At 47.6% G+C, this 13,815-nt stretch overlaps 1 protein-coding gene across 7 annotated transcripts in view; it reads left to right on the top strand.

The window, feature by feature from the left end:
- Positions 1-13,815, top strand: part of METAP1D (methionyl aminopeptidase type 1D, mitochondrial) — a 451,273-nt gene that overhangs the window by 180,271 nt on the left and 257,187 nt on the right. For 3 of the 7 annotated variants that reach the window (XM_063933469.1, XM_063933463.1, XM_063933464.1), the window contains exon 2: positions 8,835-9,004. In XM_063933469.1, coding sequence (XP_063789539.1) covers positions 8,835-9,004 — 170 coding nt within the window. Of the gene's footprint in view, positions 1-72; positions 191-8,834; positions 9,005-13,815 lie in introns of those variants that run through there. The other 4 variants (XM_063933468.1, XM_063933465.1, XM_063933467.1 and 1 more) reach the window with 2 other exon arrangements.

Here is a 13,815-nt window from a genome sequence, read left to right as displayed (position 1 = left end):
TCTCTTTTTTTTTTTTCAGTGTTAAGAGTCACATGGAGTGAAGAGAAGTAGCTAAACTTGCGCCAGCCGCATAGTTGTTAGGGGCAGATGGAGCAGAGCTTATTATATCAAATGGAGCATGGTTGCTAAGGTTTAAATGGACAATCTGTGCAATCTTGTGACAGATTCTGCTTATATTAGATGTGACCAGGTACTTCAATAAAATGAAAAAAACATTCCGTGACTCCATATTTTGTGGACTGCAATAAGCTATACTCTATCTGTATATAACCTTTAGTGATGCTTAGTCTAAAATCTAATGGTGCCCATACACTTGTGAGATTATCGGTACTAGCCTTCGATTTCGACCACATCTGTGAGAGAAATCGGGGGATTGTATGCACATTTTAGGTACCTTTCGACGCGATGCGCGGGGACGCCGGTCGAATCTCGCATCTTGAGATATTATGTGCTGCACTTAATATTTATCGAATCGCAGTGTGATCGCATGTGTTTTTAAAAACACATGCTATATATCGAACTACGATGTGCGATGGGCACCCGCCGGGAGCGGCCAGAGGCCGCTCCCACTCGGCGGTGATGTGCCCATCACGTGTTTACAATGCGATCTATCGCATGATCGCATGGTAATCACTTTGGCAGTTCAGGTGCGATTTCATCGCACCTGAACTGCCGGTGTGATGCCCCGCAATGTCGCATCGCGGGGCATCGCACAAGTGTATGGCCAGCATTAGAACTTCTAGTAAATACAGATTAAGTGCACTTTAGTGATCTAATGATTTGACATATGGGGTGGAATTCAATTGTTTGAAAACTCGGTTGGGTGTCTGCTTTTTCCTGTCTATTAGATAGGAAAAAACAGACACCCAACTGACTTTTCAAACAACTGAATACCCCCCATGGACTGTAAACTGCTCACTGCTCATTTAAAAGACCTGTATCAAACCTTCAAAAGTGGAGAAGTTTCCAATAGCAACCAACCACAGTCCAACTATCTTTTTATAGAATGTAATAGATAAATGATAGCTAGAATCTGGTTGCTATGGGCAAATGCTCTACTTGTCCTGTTTGGAAGGTTTGACACGCCACCTGCTATATGTTACTCAGGTGCAGTTGTTCTTCGTATTCAGTTGATACATTGTAATGGAGGGGCAGATTCAGAACTGGACAAAGTGTCCATGTTTGGCAGTTGAGCAATCTCGGCGGTCTGCTCGGCTGCCCGGCTCTCAGGGTAAGGGGCTGACCAAGCAGCTATGCCTCCTAGTGTTCTGCTGGGCCTACTGACATACAGAAAGACGGGAGCATGCCACCAGGCTACGCTCCCGTGAGCCATGTCCGCTTCCCAGTACACCTGGCAAGCGGTGTACAGAACCATCAAAGCAGTAGCACTGTCCATGGATGCTGAAAATGGGCATCCCAGGGCTTGTACTTTCTGTTGAACACTACTGCACAAGGGATAGGCAGAAAATATAATTTGCATAGTACTGCGTAGGTAAAATAGAAAAAAATTGCAACAGCGAATGCAACTGCATCCACCACTGAATCAGGTCTAGAATTCTTTCCTTGCATTCTTTTGGGCTTTAGCCTAAAACCAGATTACACGTTCCCAGTGAAGTGGCATTGGTCAATGCTAATAGCAGTGATATTATCAGCCAATCAGAATGACTAGGTTGATCGATAAGCATCCATTTGTATTTCTGTGCTCATTGGCCCTCATTCCGAGTTGTTCGCTCGCAAGGCGAATGTAGCAGAGTTACACACGCTAAGCCGCCGCCTACTGGGAGTGTATCTTAGCTTCTTAAATGTGCGACCGATGTATTCGCAATATTGCGATCACAAACGAGTTAGCAGTTTTAGAGTAGCTTCAGACTTACTCTGCCTGTGCGATCAGTTCTGTGCTTTTCGGTCCTGGCTGACGTCACAAACACACCCAGCGTTCGTCCAGGCACTCCCACCGTTTCTCCAGCCACTCCTGCGTTTTTTCCGGAAACGGTAGCGTTTTCAGCCACACGCCCATAAAACGCCGTGTTTCCGCCCAGTAACACCCATTTCCTGTCAATCATACTACGATCGCCGGAGCGAAGAAAAAGCCGTGAGTAAAAATACTTTCTTCTTAGTAAAGTTACTTGGCGCATGCGCAGTGCGAACATTGCGCATGCGCACTAAGAGAATTCTCACTGCGATGCGATGAAAATCTCCGAGCGAACAACTCGGAATGAGGGCCATTGTACCTCTAGCATTGGACATGAAGCAATTAACTAAAAATGATATATCTTGCAAGTGTATATTTTCTTTATGTAGTGTTTGATGTAGAATAGCATAAAATAAGATTTTAAACCTACCGGTAAATCTTTTTCTCCTAGTCTGTAGAGGATGCTGGGGACTCCGTAAGGACAATGGGGTATAGACGGGCTCCGCAGGAGACATGGGCACTATAAAGAACTTTAGAATGGGTGTGCACTGGCTCCTCCCTCTATGCCCCTCCTCCAGACCTCAGTTAGAGAAACTGTGCCCAGAGGAGATGGACAATATGAGGAAAGGATTTTGTTAATCTAAGGGCAAGATTCATCCCATCCCACACCATCCACACCGTATAACCTGGACTATACGCAACCAGTTAACAGTATGAACAAAAACCAGTATCAGCGAAAGGCTGATCTCAACTGTACAAGCCTTGCAGATTTTGTCCGCACTGGGACGGGCGCCCAGCATCCTCTACGGACTAGGAGAAAAAGATTTACCGGTAGGTTTAAAATCTTATTTTCTCTTACGTCCTAGAGGATGCTGGGGACTCCGTAAGGACCATGGGGTTTATACCAAAGCTCCAGACCGGGCGGGAGAGTGCGGACGACTCTGCAGCACCGACTGAGCAAACTCAAGGTCCTCATCAGCCAGGGTATCAAACTTATAGAACTTTGCAAACGTGTTTGACCCCGACCAGGTAGCTGCTCGGCAAAGCTGTAAAGCCGAGACGCCTCGGGCAGCCGCACAAGAGCCCACCTTCCTAGTGGAATGGGCCTTTACCGAATGTGGTAACGGCAATCCTGCCGTACAATGAGCCTGCTGAATCGTGTTACAGATCCAGCAAGCAATAGTTTGCTTCGAAGCAGGAGCGCCAACTTTGTTGGCTGCATACAGGACAAACAGTGCTTCTGTTTTCCTAACCCTAGCTGTCCTGGCTACATAGATTTTTAAGGCCCTGACTACATCCAGAGACGTGGAGTCCTCCAAGTCATCCGTAGCCACAGGCACCACAATAGGTTGGTTCATATGAAACAATGAAACCACCTTAGACAAAAATTGAGGACGAGTCCTCAACTCAGCCCTATCCACATGGAAAATCAAATAGGGGCTCTTGTGAGACAAGGCCGCCAATTCAGACACCTGCCTTGCAGATGCCAAGGCCAACAACATGAACACCTTCCAAGTGAGAAATTTCAATTGAACCGTTTGAAGAGGTTCAAACCAGTGAGACTTCAGGAACCGTAACACCACGTTAAGTTCCCAGGGTGCCACAGGGGGCACAAAAGGAGGCTGGATGTGCAGCACTCCCTTTACAGAAGTCTGGACTTCTGGGAGAGAAGCCAATTCCTTCTGAAAGAAAATAGATAGGGCCGAAATCTGTACCTTAATGGAGCCCAATTTTAGGCCCATATCCACTCCTGTCTGTAGAAAGTGGAGAAAACGGCCCAGATGGAAATCTTCCGTAGGAGCATTCTTGGCTTCACACCAAGAAACATATTTCCTCCGGATACGGTGATAATGTTTTGCCGTCACCTCCTTCCTAGCTTTTATCAGAGTAGGGATGACCTCCTCCGGAATACCTTTCCCAGCTAGGATGCAGCGTTCAACCGCCATGCCGTCAAACGTAACCGCGGTAAGTCTTGGAACACGCAGGGCCCCTGTTGTAACAGATCCTCCCTGAGAGGAAGAGGCCATGGATCTTCTGTGAGCATCTCCTGAAGATCTGAAAACCAGGCCCTTCGAGGCCAATCTGGAACAATGAGGATTGTTCTCACTCTTTTTTGTCTTATGATTCTCAATATTTTTGAGATGAGAGGAAGAGGGGGGAACACATAGACCGACTGAAACACCCAAGGTGTCACCAGGGCGTCCACCGCTACTGCCTGAGGGTCCCTTGACCTGGCACAGTACCTCCGAAGCTTCTTGTTGAGGCGTGACGCCATCATGTCTATGTGAGGAATTCCCCAAAGACTTGTTATCTCTGTAAAAACGTCTTGATGAAGTCCCCACTCTCCTGGATGGAGATCGTGTCTGCTGAGGAAGTCTGTTTCCCAGTTGTCCACTCCCGGAATGAAGACCGCTGACAGAGCGCTTACGTGATTTTCCGCCCAGCGAAGAATCCTGGTGGCTTCCGCCATTGCCTCTCTGCTCCTTGTCCCGCCTTGGCGGTTTACATGAGCCACGGCTGTGACGTTGTCTGTTTGGATCAGAACCGGTAGGTCGCGAAGAAGATTCTCCGCTTGTCTTAGGCCGTTGAATATGGCCCTCAATTCCAGTACGTTGATGTGTAGACAAGCCTCCTGGCTTGACCATAGGCCCTGAAAACTTCTTCCTTGTGTGACTGCACCCCATCCTCGGATGCTCGCGTCCGTGGTCACCAGAACCCAGTCTTGAATGCCGAACCTGCGACCCTCTAGAAGGTGAGCACTTTGCAGCCACCACAGGAGAGACACCCTGGTCCGGGGGGACAGGCTTATTTTCTGATGTATTTAATAGATGGGACCCTGACCACTTGTCCAGGAGGTCCCACTGAAAAGTCCTTGCATGAAACCTGCCGAAAGGGATGGCCTCGTAGGCTGCCACCATTTTCCCCAGAACTCGAGTGCATTGATGAACAGACACTCTTTTTGGTTTTAGCAAGTCTCTGACCATGTTCTGGAGGTCCTGGGCTTTTTTCCACCGGGAGAAAAACCCCTCTTCTGTTCCGTGTCCAGAATAATGCCTAGGAATGATAGTCGAGTCGTTGGAATCAATTGTGACTTTGGCAGATTGAGAATCCAACCGTGTTGTTGTAGCACTCTCAGGGAGAGCGACACGCTCTTCTGCAGTTGATCTCTCGATCTTGCTTTTATCAGGAGATCGTCCAAGTATGGGATAATTGTGACTCCCTGCTGCGCAGGAGCATTATCATCTCTGCCATCACCTTGGTGAAAATCCTCAGGGCCGTGGAAAGCCCAAAGGGCAACGTCTGAAACTGGTAATGACAGTCCCGTACAGCGAATCTCAGGTACGCCTGATGAGGAGGATTTATGGGGACATGAAGGTATGCATCCTTTATGTCGCGTGACACCATAAAATCCCCCCCTTCCAGACTGGAGATCACAGCCCGGAGCGATTCCATCTTGAATTTGAACTTTTTTAAGTACAGGTTTAGGGATTTTAGATTTAAAATAGGTCTGACCGAACCATCCGGCTTCTTGGACCACGAACATGGTCGAATAGTACCCTTTCCCCTGTTGAACTAGGGGAACCTTGACAATCACTTGCTGTTGATACAGCTTTTGAATTGCAGCTAACACTACTTCCCTCTCTGGGGAAGAAGCTGGCAAAGCCGACTTGAAAAATCGGCGAGGGGGCACCTCTTCGAATTCCAGTTTGTAGCCGTGGGATACAATATCCATCGCCCAAGGATCCACGTCTGACAGAACCCAGACCTGGCTGAAGAGTCGAAGACGTGCCCCCACCGGTGCGGACTCCCTCAGTGGAGCCCCAGCGTCATGCGGTGGATTTAGTAGAAGCCGGGGAGGACTTCTGCTCCTAGGAACTAGCCGGAGCAGGCACTCTCTTTCCTCTACCCTTACCTCTGGCGAGGAAAGATGAGCCCCGACCTCTTCTGGACTTACGCGACCGAAAGAACTGCATCTGATACTGTGGAGTTTTCTTTTGCTGTGGGGGAACAAAAGGCAAAAAGGTAGATTTACCCGCGGTAGCTGTGGCAACCAGGTCCGCGAGACCTTCCCCAAATAAAACTTCACCTTTGTATGGCAAAACCTCCATGTGTTTCTTTGAGTCGGCATCACACGTCCATTGGCGGGTCCACAGGGCGCGCCTAGCAGAAATCACCAAGGCGTTGGCTCTCGAACCCAGCAGCCCAACGCCTCTTTGAGCGTCCCTCATATATAAGACTGCGTCTTTAATGTGGCCTAAGGTTAATAAAATGGTATCCCTATCTAGAGTATCAAGGTCAGCTGACAAGGTATCTGTCCAAGCTGCAACTACACTACACACCCATACCGATGCTATTGCTGGTCTGAGCAAAGCACCTGTATGCGCATAAATAAACTTTAAAGTAGTTTCCTTGAGGGCTGCCGTGTCCGGAGACGGTAGCGCCACTTTCTTGGACAGGCGTGTTAAAGCCTTGTCCATCCTGGGTGAGGATTCCCAACGTACCGTGTCCTGTGCAGGGAAAGGATATGCCATAAGAATCCTCTTGGGAATCTGCAGTTTTTTATCAGGAGTTTCGCAAGTCTTTTCAAATAACTCGTTAAGCTCATGGGATGGGGGAAAGGTTACCTCAGGTTTCTTTTCCTTATACATGCGCACCCTCGTGTCAGGGACCGAGGGGTCATCTGTGATATGCAAAACATCTTTTATTGCAATAATCATATAATGAATACTTTTTGCCACCCTTGGGTGCAACCTCGCTTCATCGTAGTCGACACTGGAGTCAGAGTCCGTGTCGATATCAGTGTCTGCTATTTGGCATAGGGGACGTTTTTGAGACCCAGAAGGGCCCGGTGACCCAGCCAAAGCCGTGGATTGACTCCCTGCTCTTTCCCTGGACTCTGCTTTGTCCAATCTCTTATGTAATAAGGTCACATTTGCATTTAAAACATTCCACATGTCCATCCAATCATGAGTCGGCGTTGCCGACGGCGACACCACAATCATCTGCTACACCTCCTCCTTAGCTGAGCCTTCCGCATCAGACATGCCGACACACTCGTACCGACACCCCCACACACACAGGGATATAGTTATAAGGAGACAGTTCCCCAATAAGGCCCTTTGGAGAGACAGAGAGAGAGTATGCCAGCACACACCCAGCGCCAACTGACACTGGAAAATAATGTCCCAGATAATAGCGCTTTTATATTAAATTACTGTGTAATACACTCACTGCACCTTACAAGTGCCCCTCCTCCTCTTTTCAGCCCTGTGTCACCGTGTTCAACAGGGGAGAGACCGGGGAGCCAGCTTCTCTGCAGATCTCTGTGGAGAAAATGGCGCTGGTTAGTGCTGAGGAACCAAGCTCCGCCCCTTCCAGCGGCGGGCTTCGGTCCCGCTCAAAATATCTCAAACTAGCGGGGGATTTAAAGAATTACTGCTTCCGCAGTATCTATGCCAGACATAGAGGTTTTATTGCTGCCCAGGGCGCCCCCCCTGCGCCCTGCACCCATCTGTGCCCGCTAGTGTGTGTATTGTGTGTGTGGGAGCAATGGCTGCGCGCTTACCTCAGTGAAGATCTGAAGTCTTCTGCTGCCTTGAAGTCTTCTTTTCTTCTTATACTCACCCGGCTTCTATCTTCCGGCTCTGCGAGGAGGACGGCGGCGCGGCTCCGGGACGAACAGCGAGGGGAGACCTGCGTTCCGACTCCCTCTGGAGCTAATGGTGTCCAGTAGCCTAAGAAGCAGAGCCTATCACTTAAGTAGGTCTGCTTCTCTCTCCTCAGTCCCACGATGCAGGGAGCCTGTTGCCAGCAGTGCTCCCTGAAAATAAAAAACCTAACAAAATTCTTTATCAGAGAAACTCAGGAGAGCTCCCCTGTAGTGCACCCAATCTCCTCTGGGCACAGGATCTAACTGAGGTCTGGAGGAGGGGCATAGAGGGAGGAGCCAGTGCACACCCATTCTAAAGTTCTTTATAGTGCCCATGTCTCCTGCAGAGCCCGTCTATACCCCATGGTCCTTACGGGAGTCCCCAGCATCCTCTAGGACGTAAGAGAAAAGTGTAATTAATGGATACTGTTCCATTTTATGGTAATGACCAACCAATTATTTTTGGAGTCCCCCCTTTCCCCAATATCAGAACACCCCCCTTTCCCCAATATCAGAACAGCTGGGATCTGATTCCCACAATCCTTGCCAATCAGGAGATATTTATGTAACCCTTTAATAGTTAATTCTCACCGTGTGGGTTTTGGAGATACTTTTAAACTCAGGAATTCCTCCAACTAGAGTGGCAGAACTATCCATATTATAAGGGGTGCAGTGATTTTGGGGCCTGGTGGTCCTGGACTTGAAGCCCAAGTGGTTACATGCTCCTGTGATGAGCTGAGTAAGGAACTTGGGGCTGGACTGGTAGCACCCCCTCTGCCCCAATACTGCTCTGTGGCATGGCAAGTATTAACACCTCTTGGTCTTGGGCTTTAAACTCTTGCTGTTCCTATGTGTGGGAAAAGAGTCTTAACAGTCACTGTTAATTGAATCCTGTGCATTGGGGTTAATTACCGCATATTAATTATTTATTAGAAGATATCCTCAAGTTTAGCCTTGTTTGTCTATGGAGCATCAAAACATTTAAAGCTGAGTGATTGCGCATGTTTTATGGTCTTCTTCTCTTTAGAATACAGGCAGTTAAGCAAGCTGGTTTCATATCATCTATACAGATTTATTTCTCAATTAGCTCAGATGTGCTGATGTATTTTATAGCAAATGGAGTTTCAGAAGAACAGAAAAGTTAGTGTTTTCACTTTCCCTCGGAAAGTTCCGTTAATGACGAGCGCTGATTTAAACAGTTTATCGTGATGATGTCTAAAAAATGAAAGGATATATTAACTGATATTTTTCTTTTCACATCTCTCCTTGCAGGTTATGTGACTGGCTGTCATAGAGTTTTCTCTCCATCAATCAATCATATCTACTTACACAGGCAGTTAAACATTCAACAAAGGAGATGTTTCTCTTTGCGAAGACAAAGAAGCACTGCTTATAGTATAGTTTGGCCAGGTACAGTTTCCCCCGCTCATCTAATTCCTGAGGTAACTGTAATTTCTATTATCTGATTATTTTCCCAGTCAATATAAAGGTTGACTGCACTACTGATCAAGTATATTCATCCAGTGACAGCCTAGGGACTAAAATCCTGGTCTGGGATTTAAATCCTGAACAACAGAGCCGCATGTACTTCACTCCCAGCCAGATAGTGTTATGAAGAATAGGTAATCAGTGGATAGGTGAGCCCAGTCTCAAGACAGATAGTTACAGGCAATCTCTCCAATGATGCAGACATCGGCAGGTGGCCATCAACTCCAAGGAAGTGGCCAGCGGTCTTGTAAAATGTGCCATAATGTTAGTAAATGATTTAAGTAAATAAGATGTTTTATGGTCGATGTCCAACCTGCACCTTCATCATTAGACAGACTGTTGTGAATGTGATGAGTCTACATTGAGGCTGATGCGGTTACCTTTGAAGAAAAACATAAGCTCCTGTAATAAAGTTTTTTATATGTTTTTTTCTTATTCTTTTTTTTTACGTAACCATTATTATCTTACTGAACTGGAATAACAGTCTGCTTGTGATAATAATATATCTTGCATCATATACCGCTGGCAAAAGGCACTGCAATTTACCTGCCATCGCAGCAAGTGCTCAGAGAGTCTTGATCGCAGAAAGTTCCACTGTAGTTGTGGGTAAAAGTTGTATGGCGAGTAGACAATAATCAGTTTGTTAGCAAACAGTCCTCACAGTACTTAATAGAATCTGCATTGCTTATTCTAACTAGCAAAAGTAATCTACAGGTCTGTGTGTATCCAAATTACCAATGCAAATGGTCAGTTATGTGTATCTGTCCCCCAGAACTTTTTACATTTCATAATGTTGTATGTCGGACCGTCTGTATGGCAGCAGGTGTGGGGAGAGATGGTTTGGGGGGCAAAATTTAGAATTGTATTATATGCAGAGCTGGCTGAGTCTCATGTCAAGCCAGACATTATGTAAAAAATCAAAACCCAAAAAACTTGTTGAGATATACAGATATGTCCTCAGACACTGCTGCTTTAGTCACATTAAACAGCCCCTCTTGGCGCGTCAGGTCCCCAGTGACTTGACTGTTCCAAATCAAAATGTACATCTTATTCATGCAAATAAAACAAGTGCACGTGACAAAGCTACTTTGCTAGATTGCGCTGATAAATTTGTACACCTGTGTGTGAATGAGTCTGAATCTGTATACAAAGTGCTACAATGCTGGGCTTCATCTGTGACTTTGTACATGTTTATACTAACTCCTGTGTGGTTAAAGTCACAGCCCAGTGTCTAATACACTGTCAGCGGTGCTTCGCTGCGTCTGTAATGCAGATAAGACATAAAATGTAAAGAAAAAGACGGTAGGCTACACCTGTAAGAGAGACTCATTCGTGCCGTATGGCATGTAGAGGGTAGGCATATAAGGACACATCTGTAGGTGCATATTTATCAACAGAAATTTGCGGGTTAGCAGGTGTTTTCACTGGATAGATTCACACATTTCAAGCAGTCCCAGGATGTATATAGTGGGCGACTGCAGCAGATAAGGAAGAGATGTGCTGCAACGTGCCATTCCCTGTGGATTTCTGTGGCGGCTGCTAAATTTTCAGATAGCGTTAGTCCATATTAGCCTATGTCCGGGATGCGGTCAAGATGCCGCCGGACGGAATCCCGGCGGTCGGAATACCGACACCGGAATCCTGACCGGCACAATCCCGACATATTCTCCCTCTGTGGGTGTCCACGACAACCATAGAGGGAGAATAAATTAGTGTGCCGAGCGTAGTGAGGCACCGTGCCCGCAAAGGGCTGCGTTACGCTCGCCCCCCCCCTGTCGGGATTGTGCCGGTCGGGATTCCGGTGTCGGGATCCTGCCCGGCGGGAGTACGTACTGATCTCCTATGTCCTATTCTAAAACTATTTTCTCTAACGTCCTAGTGGATGCTGGGGACTCCGTCAGGACCATGGGGATTAGCGGCTCCGCAGGAGACAGGGCACAAAAGCAAGCTTTTAGGATCACATGGTGTGTACTGGCTCCTCCCCCTATGACCCTCTCCAAGCCTCAGTTAGGTTTTTGTGCCCGGCCGAGAAGGGTGCAATCTAGGTGGCTCTCTTAAAGAGTTACTTAGAAAAAGTTTTTAGGTTCTTTATTTTCAGTGAGTCCTGCTGGCAACAGGCTCACTGCATCGAGGGACTTAGGGGAGAGATTTTCAACTCACCTGCGTGCAGGATGGATTGGATTCTTAGGCTACTGGACATAGCTCCAGAGGGAGTCGGAACACAGGGCTCGCCCTGGGGTTCGTCCCGGAGCCGCGCCGCCGACCCCCCTTGCAGACGCTGAAGATGAAGAGGTCCGGAACCAGGCGGCAGAAGACTCTGTCTTCATCAGGTAGCGCACAGCACTGCAGCTGTGCGCCATTGTTGTCAGCACACTTCACACAGCGGTCACGGAGGGTGCAGGGCGCTGGAGGGGGGCGCCCTGGGCAGCAATGTATAATACCTGTATGGCGAAAAATACATCACATATAGCCCTTGAGGCTATATGGATGTATTTAACCCCTGCCAGATATCTAAAACTCCGGAGAAGAAGCCCGCCGAAAAGGGGGCGGGGCCTATTCTCCTCAGCACACAGCGCCATTTTCCCTCACAGAAAGGCTGGTGGGAAGGCTCCCATGCTCTCCCCTGCACTGCACTACAGAAACAGGGTTAAAACAGAGAGGGGGGGGCACTGATTTGGCGATATGTATATATATTAAAATGCTATAAGGGAGGAACACTTATATAAAGGTTGTCCCTGGATAATTATAGCGTTTTGGTGTGTGCTGGCAAACTCTCCCTCTGTCTCCCCAAAGGGCTAGTGGGTCCTGTCCTCTATCAGAGCATTCCCTATGTGTGTGCTGTATGTCGGTACGTGTGTGTCGACATGTATGAGGAAAATATTGGTGAGGAGGCGGAGCAAATTGCCTGTAATGGTGATGTCACTCTCTAGGGAGTCGACACCGGAATGGATGGCTTATTTATGGAAATTACGTGACAATGTCAACACGCTGCAAGCCGGTTGACGACATGAGAGGGCCGGCGAACAAATTAGTATCTGTCCAGGCGTCTCAAACACTGTCAGGGGCTGTAAAATGCCCATTTACCTCAGTCGGTCGACACAGACCCAGACACGGACACTGATTTCAGTGTCGACGGTGAAGAAACAAACGTATTTTCTTTTAGGGCCACACGTTAAGGGCAATGAAGGAGGTGTTACATATTTCTGATACTCCAAGTACCACAAAAAAGGGTATTATGTGTGAGGTGAAAAAACTACCTGTAGTTTTTCCTGAATCAGATAAATTAAATGAAGTGTGTGATGATGCGTGGGTTTCCCCCGATAGAAAATTATTGGCGGTATACCCTTTCCCGCCAGAAGTTAAGGCGCGGTGGGAAACACCCCTCAGGGTGAATAAGGCGCTCACACGCTTATCAGAACAAGTAGCGGTACCATCTACGGATAGGGCCGTACTTAAGGAGCCAGCTGATAGGAGGCTGAAAAATATCCTAAAAAGTATACACACACATGCTGGTGTTATACTGCGACCAGCGATCGCCTCAGCCTGGATGTGCAGAGCTGAGGTGGCTTGGTCGGATTCCCTGACTAAAAATATTGATACCTTTGACAGGGACAGTATTTTATTGACTATAGAGCATTTAAAGGATGCATTTCTATATATGCGAGATGCGCAGAGGGATATTTGCACTCTGGCATCAAGAGTAAATGCGATGTCCATATCTGCAAGAAGATGTTTATGGACACGACAGTGGTCAGGTGATGCAGATTCCAAACGGCACAAAGATGTATTGCCGTATAAAGGGGAGGAGTTATTTGGGGTCGGTCCATGGGACCTGGTGGCCAGGGCAACTGCTGGAAAATCCACCGTTTTTTACCCTAAGTCACATCTCTGCAGAAAAAGACACCGTCTTTTCAGCCTCAGTCCTTTCGTCCCTATAAGAGTCATATCTGCCCAGGGATAGAGGAAAGGGAAGAAGACTGCAGCAGGCAGCCCATTCCCAGGAACAGAAGCCCTCCACCGCTTCTACCAAGTTCTCAGCATGACGCTGGGACCGTACAGGACCCCTGGATCCTACAAGTAGTATCCAAGGGGTACAGATTGGAATGTCGAGAGGTTTCCCCCCTCGCAGGTTCCTGTAGTCTGCTGTACCAATGTCTCCCTCCGACAGGGAGGCAGTATTGAAAACAATTCACAAGCTGTATTCCCAGCAGGTGATAATCAAATTACCCCTCCGACAACAAGGAAAGGGGTATTACTCCACACTATATGGTGGTACTGAAGGCTAGGTGAGACCTATTCTAAATCTGAAAAATTTGAACACTTACAAGGGTTCAAATCCAGATGGAGTCACTCAGAGCAGTGATAGCAAAGAACAAAGGGACTATATGGTGTCCCGGGACATCAGGGATGCTTACCTCCATGTCCCAAAATTTGCTTTTTCTCACCAAGGGTACCTCAGGTTCGTGGTACAGAACTGTCACTATCAGTTTCAAGACGATGCCGTTGGATTGTCCAAGGCACCCCGGGTCCTTACCAAGGTAATGACCGAAAGGAGGATTCGTCTTCAAAGAAAATGGACGACCTCCTGATAAGAACAAGGTCCAGAGAACAGTTGGAGGTCGGAGTAGCACTATCTCAAGTAGTTCTACGACAGCACGGGTGGATTCTAAATATTCCAAAACCGCAGTTGTTCCGACGACACGTCTGCTGGTCCTAGGGATGATTCTGGACACAGTCCAGGAAAAGGTGTTTCTCCCAGAGGAGA

This window comes from Pseudophryne corroboree, chromosome 7 (genome assembly GCF_028390025.1).
Source record: "Pseudophryne corroboree isolate aPseCor3 chromosome 7, aPseCor3.hap2, whole genome shotgun sequence".
In the NCBI taxonomy this organism is placed as follows: domain Eukaryota; kingdom Metazoa; phylum Chordata; class Amphibia; order Anura; family Myobatrachidae; genus Pseudophryne; species Pseudophryne corroboree.
Note: the sequence above shows the minus strand (reverse complement) of the source record. Positions and strands in the feature narration are given on the sequence as shown.